The 11250-nt window shown below is 40.2% G+C and overlaps 1 protein-coding gene across 1 annotated transcript; it reads right to left on the bottom strand.

The window, feature by feature from the left end:
- Positions 1 to 3234: 3234 nt before the first annotated feature.
- Positions 3235 to 11185, bottom strand: SCRN3 (secernin 3; the record flags this gene model as incomplete). Its single annotated transcript, XM_084264785.1, has 8 exons — positions 3235 to 3866; positions 4901 to 5074; positions 5847 to 6027; positions 6370 to 6532; positions 8898 to 9110; positions 9777 to 9976; positions 10676 to 10857; positions 11018 to 11185. 7 exons carry the CDS (start codon positions 11183 to 11185, stop codon positions 4919 to 4921), a joined length of 1263 nt encoding a protein of 420 aa, XP_084120911.1. The 3' UTR covers positions 3235 to 3866; positions 4901 to 4918.
- Between the last annotated feature and the right edge of the window lie 65 nt (positions 11186 to 11250).

Below are 11250 nucleotides of genomic sequence, written 5' to 3'. Positions count from 1 at the left end.
GGTGCTCTGGATTCAGAGCTTTTTTTTTCCAGTTTGAGCAAAACAAATAGTAAAATGTGTGTCATAGTCATATGCTGGAGAGGCATTTTAGCAGCAGGTTTAGTGACTGGTGGCACAATGGAAAGAAAAAAAAACCAAACCCATGAATGAGGTATTTTTCATGTTGCTGTATGTTTTTCATACTTTAGTGTGATGAAATATTAATTCCTGTTTATGGTCAGGCCTTCATCTGCATCATAGGAATGGGATTTCTTCTATCATACCCCAGTTTTTACTGCACTTGTCTAACACCAGGAACTTTTTTAGCTGTTTACACCTCAGATCAGGTGGGTTTTTCCCTAAAAATAAAATCCTCCTTTCATAAAAGTAGAATTCTTCTAAAGATTATTCTGATGTCAGAGGATTAAAGCTGAGGAAATATCGAGTGGAAAAAATAATGGTCTTATACAAACGTAACATCTTAAATACATATAAGAATACCCACCACTACCCCGAATTAGGAAATTATATAATGGAGTTACAGATGAACAGTTGGTTCAGGAGTTTTGCCTTATGGTGGTAATAACAGCTTTGTCAAGAGTAGAGTTTCACCTTCTGAAGTTAGCCTTACCAGTTTAATTCTGAAGTGCCAGCCTCAGGTAAAGATGTGACAGAAGCCTTGGATACCTGTGCAAGTCAAGATGAAAAATTTATCAAATCGTAAAAACTTTTAAGTGAAATACAATGACTTTTAAATCTATTATAGAAATAATTCTAACTGAAGGTCCAAGTTAGTGTTTAGAGTAGCTGAAGATCATCTGCACAGGTTTCTCATAAGCCTCAGGTATCTCCCTACAATGTTTAAATATTTACTCGGGTGTCATTCAGATTCCTGTGTGCTGAAGCAGAACCTGAGAATCTGTGTGTCTTCTGCAGTATTTTGAAAAGTTTAAAGACAGACTGGGGTATCTGACAGACATTATGCTGCCCTTTTAAAACTGCTAGAATAGCATTTATGTGTCTATATAAAAATTTTATATAGTGAGGGAAGGGAACCCAGGTATTTTAAAAAAAAAATTGCTTCAACATATAAAAAACTCTTCTCATCCTTTTTTTTAAAAATGTCTTTCCCTTCTTTTTTTTAGTACACAAATTTTTATTATAGCTACTTATGCATCTACTTTTTATTAAGAACTAAAAGTGATTTTAACTGCATAAAGACCATTCAAGAAACAGTTGGTTTATGGTAGCTATAGCACCATGCAAAGACTTACTTTGGTAAAGTAATTCTTTTTACTGTCAGTCTTATTGCACATCTGCAGTGTGCACAGAAACATAGCAGCGTCCTGCTGTGTATGTATGCTATACAAACTGACATATTTTAATGTTTGCCAGCAACAAACTAATTGACATTTGTATCAGGCTGTGGCCACAAAGGAGAACAATAGCGTATTTCCATTACAGCTGCTGAAGGTGGATACATCAAATATTTTTTAATAATTAGAGACATGTGACTTAAGAGCAGAAGCCATGAGTATGCCTGGCTTCTAAATAATGTAACTTGTCAATAAAGCTGTTACTTGATTTCAGAGTTCTGAGCTTTGATGTTATGTGTGGTAGGGGTATGTGTGCATGTCAAGATTTACTACTAATGTGTTTTTCTGAGATCTGTTAAAGTGGCTCTTGGGTTTCAAATTTGGTATTTCTGAAATCCACCCTTGATGCTCTTTAAGTAGACAGAGGGCTCGTTAATGGGTACTCACATGAAGATACCAGTTCTTGTCTAACAGCCTAGAAGGATCTTTAAAGATGTTTCACATTATCGTCTATTTGCCAAAGCCAATTCTACTTGTTTTTACAATTCTTCAGACGTTCAGGAAGTTGATCCTAGGACAGTTTGACAGTCCTGTGCCTAGTCATTGTTCTTGCAGTCTTGTCTGTCTTGCTGTCATTGTGAAGTCCTGCCCTTGCTTCCCTTTTCATAATGGCTCTGCTGTTCCCTAGATTTGACACAATGTATGTTTTAAGTAATAAACAGCTCAAAATTCCTGCTTAGAGAAGGCCCTGTTACAAATCTAATTAAGAGAATGCCTTTAACTGAAAACTGACGCTAAATTTTATTAGATTAACTGTTATACCACTGTGACTTGTCTGATCATACCCTTTAGTCCAATGAGTGTTTATGATGGTTAATATATGAAGTAATTGTGAATGAAATACAGGATGTGATAATCTGTTTCTAAATGACTGGGTACTTCCGGAATCTCAGAATAGACTGTGACTAGCTTTAGGAAGTTAAATAACTCTTATCTGATAAATACTTGCACCAAAGAGCACTGGCAAGTTTTAGAATGGGTGACAATCCCGTGTATGTTAATAGTTGATCTACCAGTCCGTGAGTTTTTGGTGGTGAGAAATAATTTGCTTTTAAAATGTGGTCCCTGGTGCAGTAAGTTCTTTTGTTTTGAAGAGGGATTAGTTTGGAATGTATCTCAGTTAACTTGGCACTTACAGTTCCATGAAAACATCTACTGAAGTAGTCCAGGGGAGCTTCCAGTGAAACACATCTTTTCTCTTGCACTAATGCAAAACAAGTGTGATAATGGATAGGGTGGATATCAAACTTGTTTTTCTAGGTAGCAATTTTAGTAGGGGTTTGGTTTGTGTTCGGGGGTTGGTTTTGGTTTTTTTTTTTAATAATGATCTTTCATAAAGCTCAAGACCTCATGAAAGAAGCTGTAGGATGTGTGCTTGCCTGAGATACACGCAAAGATTGCCCTCTAGAGGACACTGATAATTTTTTTTTTACTCTGCATATGTTTTAGAGGATGAAATCCCAGGGGAAAAAAAATCCACAATATTCTGTACTCCAGCCATCATTTGATCTATTGCCACATCACATTGGTTTTACTTTGTACCCCTTAGCACAGAAACCAGAGGAACAGCTGGACTGTATCTGCCTGTATTACAACCAGACCCATATGCTTAACCTGGTTAATTACCACCTCATGATTAAGTTGACAAGAAGTTCACTTAAATGTCTGCTCCACCACTCTTATCCCTATGAAACTTCACTATGTTTACATTGTAGCATAAAATTGTTTTTCTTGTTTCGCTGTGTAAGTTGTAAGTCAAGTTTACAGGTACATTTCCAGCTTTGAAGTTATCAAAGAGCTAGTGTGGAACAGCTGATGAGCCAAAATAGGATAAAGATACACACAATGGTCAGATAGACATCCACAAGGAAAATGGGTAAATACAGCAGAACTTTATTAAATATGCCTTCTAGTTAATGAACATCCACTGTGCTACTGAACTCAGGAATTTTTGAGGGTGGTACAGTCACAGAAGGTTCACAGTCAACTCCAATGTACTTTCAGTCTTACCTACTAATCAGTCTTGCTACTGCCACTTGGTACACATAGGGTCACTAGATGTAGGAATTTCAAGAACCTTTCCTGAGCCATTGATTTCTTGCTGTGGATCTGAACACAGTATCCTAAATTAGCTTCTACATTCATTGTAGTTTCTTACTCAATTGTATTTAATCTGTTTGACTATGCTTTTTTTTTTTTTTACCCATAGGGGATAGGACACTTTACAAAGTAAGAAAACTGCAAGTGTGTAGCCCCATTTTTAGCATCTGAGATGATTCTAGAAACTAACTAAATAAAGAAAAATCAAAGAATGGTCTTTCCATGAGGATGCTGTGTGTCATCACATTCTGCTGCTACAGCATTAAATTCCATTTCGTGTTACGTGTTCTCTTCTGAAGGTTTGCAGAAGTGCTGATTTGTTTGGGATTTTTTCCTTCCAGTCATACTTTTTATCCTGCTTGATCATGTAGTAAAGTCGGTACCTTCTTTCTTTGTTTGCTCAGTTTGCACCTTGCCACAGATAAGAAAAGAAGGGTCACATATTGATTGTTACTTGTAAGCAGGATCAGGGAGGAAAAGTTCTTGGCAGGGCAAAAACCTTGATTAAATCAAGTAATTTTGGCAAGATGAGTCATTGTTAAAGGGCTTCATATGAAGTGAAAAAATTTAAAAGTTATTTTAAGTGTCCCACTGAGTACATATACATACTTGTGTACCTCAGCATCTTCCTTTCTAGGTGCCTGATTTTAAAATGTAACAATTAATGAACATTTAAAAAACCTACATAATGTTATAGAGTATATTGCAGAATTAATTTGACAATAATCATATTGTATGTAAATAAGTTAACTTACTTTTCCCTATCATGGTAGGTAAAACAGGGAAGTGAAAATGGTGTGGTAACTTGCAGGATGCTTGCAGTGTTGAATTCTATGTAATCAGATTTCACAACAAATCATGGTAAAACTTTAACCATGATTTGGCTTTAAGTATACCTTCAACTCAGCCTCATGTGACATTTCATATATAACCCTTCTACTCGTTCAGTGTATCTTAGACTGACATTCAGTTGTTTGATAAAACCAATTTTGACCTATCACTTCTTTTATTGGTGCAAGTAATAGCTTCTACATTTTATCAAGTCCTCCTGCATGGCCATTTTAATTCGGGCAACGTGAAGTTCTGCTATGATTATCTTGACTATAAAAGCTACATGTGTATTTACTGGAAGCACGTTCCCCAAATCTGAGTTTGTATTCTTCATCCAGAGATGGGGTCGTTCCACAATTGAGTCAAGCTATTACACTCTAATTGCATGCTTGTTGATGAAATCAATCTCTGCTGACAGCTTTATGCCACACACGACAAAGCCACTGCCGAGCTCTTACGAGCCTTTTCAGTGTTGCTGCTTACATCCAAAAGCTGTTTGGTCTGAATGTGAATCTGCATCTTTCAAACTGTCTATACTAAGTGTGGTATTGCACATAAGATGTAATCTATATAGACAGTTCATTAGGAAAGTTAATAATAAAACTGAATTTTACCACATTCAAATAGTAGGTTTAGCTGTATATTTTGAGTTCTTCTTCTACACACTGTGAAAAAATGTTAACCACTTGGTTAGCATCAAGACATCCATTTTGCAGGACTGATTCCATTTCACTCATCTTCTGTTTCTCCAGCTCCTGTATCTTTTTCAGCATCTCTTTGCCTTTGTCCTGCAAAAAGAAACTGCATTTCACTAAAGACAATACAGAGTATGTAGTATTGACCCTAACAACATATTCTGTTCTGCTGTACTTACCTTAACCTCAACGATACGAGTTTGTGTTGGTACAAGTTAGCACCACAACAGATTTTCTTAAGTAGCTTTCCTAATACCTAATGTATCTCCCTGCATCCCTGTCTGATGGACTGAAAACAAACAAAAGTAAAGCTGTTCTAGGTATTTATCCTACCAAAAGTTAAGTGGGTGTGTATCTTATTTTTTAGAACATGTAACTCTAAATAGGAGAGGCGCTGCTATGGAAAGTGCGCAACTACCTCCCTGCTTCACCTCTGTGTCCCACTGTCTTTGCGATCTTGTTTCGTTTCCTGTCCCTACCAAGCAATGATAAAAGGAATGCCCTCCTTTCTGCCCAGGTCAGGGTGCTGAAGTGTTTCAAGTGCCCTTACCAGGAGCTCTCTATTTGTCTGTGGCTGCTCCAGCATTTCTCATTATCTGACTGGTGTGGGAGTGGGAATGGCCTGCTGCTGCACAGGGTGAGTGGTAGATACCTGTTTGGGTCTAGGCTGGGGGGTACAGCACAGTGCTAGTTGCAGTTTTTGGTATCTGAAACATGTGCCTGCCAGATGCCAAGACAATGGACAGGCTTCTGGTGCACTACAGTATTCCTCACAACCCATCAAAGGGCATTAAATGGTATCACATTAACAAAATGTGAGCAAGGAGCCACTTGCTTGTATTGAAATCTAATTTCATCAACGTACCGTCAGAGTTTCCATAACTACAGCAACACTTTCCTGTTTTTTATACAGCTCGTGTCTTCGATCTGGCTTACTCTGAAAACGTGGCTGCTTCTTAACTGGATCGTTATGACCAAACGTAGGGGAGGTAGTTTTTGATAACTGAGTAATATTGGGTACAAAAATGAAAGGCTTGAATACAGACCTAGAAAGAGAAAATAGAAAGAGATCCTTTACTGATACAGGTATGTTAAGTTGTTAAGCCAGTAAATTGCTGTACTTCTTCCCCGTTCTAACTTCTTAAGAAAGAAGTCTTAAACATCAGTTAGGATTTTTTAAGTCAGTGTCACAGCAGTGTTTCACTAAGGTAGGTTGCTAACTAGCATTAAGGTAGATAATATACATTATGTTCCTCCTACCTTTTGTTTGTGCCATTTCAGGAGGGGAAAAAAAAAGCAAAGTGAAAAGGAATATAGACAGACAAATTCCAATACTTGTCATTTAGGTATATGCAACTTTGTATCCGAATCGCTTGCTGCTACGTCACCTCGCAGGGTCTGGAGTTCCAGTAAAGAAATGAACACAGGGCAGGTGAGGCTGCTGAGGCAGTACAGACACCATGCTTCCCGTCGTCATAAATCCACCTTCCATATTGATGCCGCTCTCTTTGTCACGAAGAATTTCCATCATTATTTCAGCAGTAATAGAGCCTGTTTGAGACACAACACAAGTGCTCACACACACAGCTCCCAGTAACACCAGCTAAATGGCATGTTCTCTACAACTGGCTGCTTTTTCCTTTCATGGCAAATAGTCATCCACGCAGTAACTTTTCAGATGGAAATTAAAGGCCGAACTGTTTGAGCACTGTGTGGAAGCTAACACAAATCCCTGTAATAGTTACTGGTGTCTGTACAAAGTTACTACTGCTGGGATGCTTTGGAAATGTAAAAATAACAACTGTGCGCGGGGTTTGTGTGTAGCTTTGAAAATGAACTGCCAAGGCGGTCACTCCTCTTTTTTATTATTATTCATTTTAATCATCTGACCTGCAAAAGCACCTAGGCTGCAAGTTGAGAACTGAAAGGATGCACTAGAGTAACATCATCTTCTGTACTTGGAATCAACAGAAACTACAGTTGTACATCCATTTGTAAAGACACTTCATGTGTAAAAGAAGCCCTATGTGAAGGGTAGAGCTGAACGCCTCTCTGAAAATGATGTGGTCTTCTCAGGTGAAACAAAACCCTTTCAGACATGCCTGGGTACCTAGTGTTCAAGTGATGTTGCTGTTCATGGAGAGTACAATGAAGTTTGAATACTGGTGATGCAATATTGTAACGGGCCCCACTTGCAGTAGCTTTCTTTTCAGGTTTGGTGTACTAGTTGAGCATATGCTGATGGCAAAAAGCTACCAAAGCCTTTAGTTCATTTGCTGTTTCTGTTTGTTTTGTTTGGGGTTTTTTACTTGAATGTATAATCATCTACTATTTAATCTCTTAGTGCAGTTCTAGCTGCTTAAAAAAAAGAATCTTTGAGCTGCCTTGTTCTTTCCTCACAAAGTAATCACGCTGCTGCTGATTCAGATGTCTATGATAAAATTTTCTTTTTTTATACAAGATTCACAATGCCTGCAGACAGGTAGGCAGCACTACATTTCAGCAAGGAAACACTCTCACATTTTTCCCCAGTTGCTTGGGAAATTCAGAGAGTTCAAGAAACCAGATAGACAAAGCAAAGACAAATTAAAAGAAGCAACAGTCAGTTTGTCAACTGCAAGTTGGCAACTTGTCCAGCAGTGAAGAAGGTATTGTGTACTTCCCACTAGACTTTTTTATTTGTATTCCTGAAATACATTCCCTGGTTTTTGAAATATAAATGATGGTTATCTAAAAATGGTCTTCACATGGCAGGCAGTCTGGAAAAAAACCTATGATGCCACTGAGCAAAAAAGCTGGGAAGGGTAGATTAAGCAACCAGTGATTTTACTGAAGCGGTAAAGCAAATAGCTTTTAGTTAGGGCACCTATTTAAAATAAATCTAAACAAACTGAAACTGTGTGAGGCTGATAACCTGAACACCTAGTGTGATTTTTAAAATGGCTCAGGTAAATGCCTGAAAATGGGGATTTAGAACGAAAACACTGATAGAATCTCAGCATTGTTATAATACAAGTAAATACAGGTATTATGAAAATGCTTTCAGTATTCAGAACCTGCAATTGCCAAAATGAATGCAGGATTTACGTGATCACTAGAGCAGGATAGCAAAAGGTAATTCATTCTGATGCATTAGCAAAATGCTAAACCTGGTATGGCAGAGCTCAAACAAATAAAAAAAGGGTGCAATGTGATTTTGGTTCAGATTAATCACTGCAAATGAGGAAGTAAATACAGATGCAGTAAAAACCTGCCAGGTGGGTGCAGTTAGAAGAAGTAATAGCTTCCTTCCACAGGGATCTGAGAAGTAAGTGAATAAATTAGTGATTAGGAGCGCCTGCTTAGACTGCAGACAATTATTTTATTTTGCTCTCGGTGTGTTTTATTAGACCACAAAAAGTAAGATTAGCAGTTATAGTGAAACTACAAAGATTTTAAAGGCAATCTCAAAAAAAAAAGAAATGCAAGAATTGTATCTGAATGCTGTACTCTTAGGCCTGTATGAATGGTACCAGAGGGAAGTTGTTCTGTTTGTGGCTGCAAACCACTGGAGTCTGTTTTAGCCTCTGATTTGTTTTTCTTAGAGGTACAGTAATATTATACAGCTTAGCACGTTTCTGAGCTAGGTCTTAGGGAGTACTTAGCAGTACGGTCAGAATGTGACTTCTCGGTGTTGTAGCTGTAAATGAGAGTAATAATTGACCCTTATTTTAGTTTTTCCTCATCAACAAATTGGCAAACTTGGATAGAAGACTTCAAGACTGGTGTTTCTCCTTTAGGCAAAAAGTTATTCCACTGAGTTCTGGTTTATCAAACCAAGTGAATGTCTGCCTATGTCAGATGTCTAAACAATTATGATTTAATGTAGTTTGCTAAACACTTTCTGTGTCTTTAAAAATACTACAGAACAAGATACCTTTGTGTTTGTTCAGAAGTTTATAGCCTTCACAGTATCGGCCTGAGGATGTGGTCATTCTGGCAGTGTTTACATAAGAATATGTGGCAGCAAAATCAAATTCCTTTTCCCCGTCCCACCAGCCCTTGCTTTTGGCATATTCCTTCAGTTCTGGGTGTTCTTTGTCAATCTTGGTTGTGATAGAGAGCTGGTTGGAAATGTTACGTACACCACCTGTTTGTAAGATGAGGGAAGATTCATTTTAATATATCAAATGTTTTTTCTTGGTATTTTGCTAACAATTAGCTTAAGCAAATTATGCTCTGACGAGCTTCCTACAAGATCTGAGAGTCACACAGTTTATTTTTGGCCTTCTCTCCCTTGGTATCCTTCTAATTGAGATTCCACTGCTGCTGGTTTCTGACTTGTTTTCCCCTATTGCCAGCATCATATTTCAGGTTCTGTTCTGATTATTCCCATCTCTATGTTCTTCAACTTGGAACTCCAAAGACACAGTTTGTCTTTCTAGGTACACTGGAGGAATGAGCCACTTTGGGGCTCAGTGCACCAATCCTGTCAATCCTACCCTGTCACCAAATGCAACTGTCGTTGATGGCCACCACACTTAAAGCCATATATACCGCTGTCATTCTCCTGCTGCCCTTCTGTGCTCTCTGTTTTCTGAGCACAGAAGCGTTCATCCTGCCTCTGAGAAGGCCCCCACGTGACTCAACTCCCCTGTGAAACTGCCAGCTTCCCCACAGTGATGCCCTGGGAAGCAGCTCCTGTTGTTCACATGTCTGGTGGCCAGTTTGATGCTTTAAAGAAATGGTACATGAAAAGTAAAGAAGTGCTGTCACTACACGTTAAATGGTTTAAAGCAAAAAGCACCATCCATACCTTCTACTTTTTCTGCTGCCCAGTATTTTCCTGATGTCTCCAGCACCCATGCCTCCTTCCTGTCGGCTATCAGAAAACTGTTATAGTATGTAAATGCCATCTGGCTCTCCATACAGTTTCCTCCCTGTCCATACTTTTCAAGCAAATCAACAATGATAGTAAGAGCCTTTTCAGCTGTGTCTGCTCTCTCCAGTCCAAGCCTAAAACAAAAGAAAGATGTTATACTTTGAACTATAAACTCCGCATACAACTCTTCAGCCTGAGTATTCAAATTAGAATGCTATTGCTGTATGTACCTGATGTAAGATCTGGTAAGAGAAAGGAGAGAGTCAGTTAAAGAGCTTGAAGTTGGTCCTGCATGTCCCTGATGTGGGGAAAAACAACCAAAGGGAAATGATGGCAGGGAGAGGGCTCTGAGGAAATGCATCCAAGTCCCGGGCTGGGCTGGGGGGAAGCAGTGCCAAGAAGAACTGACTCACTGGGGTGGGTTAGAGTTACACTGGCACCCAGTGAGACCAGCACAAGAAACTGTCATTATTTGTGGGGAGCTGCAGAGTTAGGCTGAAACTTAAAAATATGGGTGTAAAAGTTGGGGAAAATGGGAAATGAGAACAGACTAGAAAAAGGTGCAAACACTAGTTCCTGAAGAGTTAGAGTCTTGTTTTAGTTTATACTAAAGGTTGTAAGGGGAAACACATTTGGCAATTTCAGATACCTTTCACGGGCTCCCAGCTCCTGGCAGAGATCCAACACCTGTGTTACCTACTTTTACCCAGGGCAAGAAAAGCAGGTGTGTCTTCTGAAGTTAAAAGCACTAATTTCCCCATATAGCTCAAACCAATTATTTTCTAAATTAAATCCTGAATTCAGCACCCTTTACCCAAACAGCCCGTGCAAACCTTACGAGGTCCATGCCAAGGAGAGATTCCTTGTCGTCGATCTCCTCTCTCCCCCACACCGCTTCGTTCCCGATGCAGAGGCCGTGCTCGTTGGCGCCCATCTCCGCGCCCCAGAGCCACGACGGGCGGCTCAGCACCACGGCGTGCGTCCGCTCCACCTGCTCGATCGTGATGTAGGTGCACTGCGAGAAGTCAGAGCACACAACAGATTACCGTGCGCGCCGTCCCCTCGAGTAACCGGCCCAATCGCGGGCTAAAAATAAACAGAAAATAGGACGGAGGGGGTTTTCTCGCCGTCTCCCGAAGGGCTGGCCGTGCCCTGCGGCGGGGCCCTGCGCTCACCTCCAGCACGGCGCCGGGCGGGTGCGTGGCTGCCGGGAAGTACACCACCTCCTGCACCTCGTCCGCCGGCCGGTCCGAGTTCTTCCCGAAGACGACGCGATCACCCGCCGCGGCGGGCGGCAGCGCCACGAAGGTGTCGCAGGAGCGGGGCGGCTGCCGGGGAGACATGCTGGGGGGTGCGGTAGACGGCAGAGCGGCGGCTCCTCTGGGCCCGGCGGGGCGGGGTTGCGCGG

Source organism: Gallinula chloropus (genome assembly GCF_964237585.1).
Source record: "Gallinula chloropus genome assembly, chromosome: 5".
NCBI classification, from domain to species: Eukaryota; Metazoa; Chordata; class Aves; order Gruiformes; family Rallidae; genus Gallinula; species Gallinula chloropus.
The sequence above is the reverse complement of the archived record's forward strand: the minus strand, read 5'-3'. Positions and strand labels throughout refer to the sequence as shown.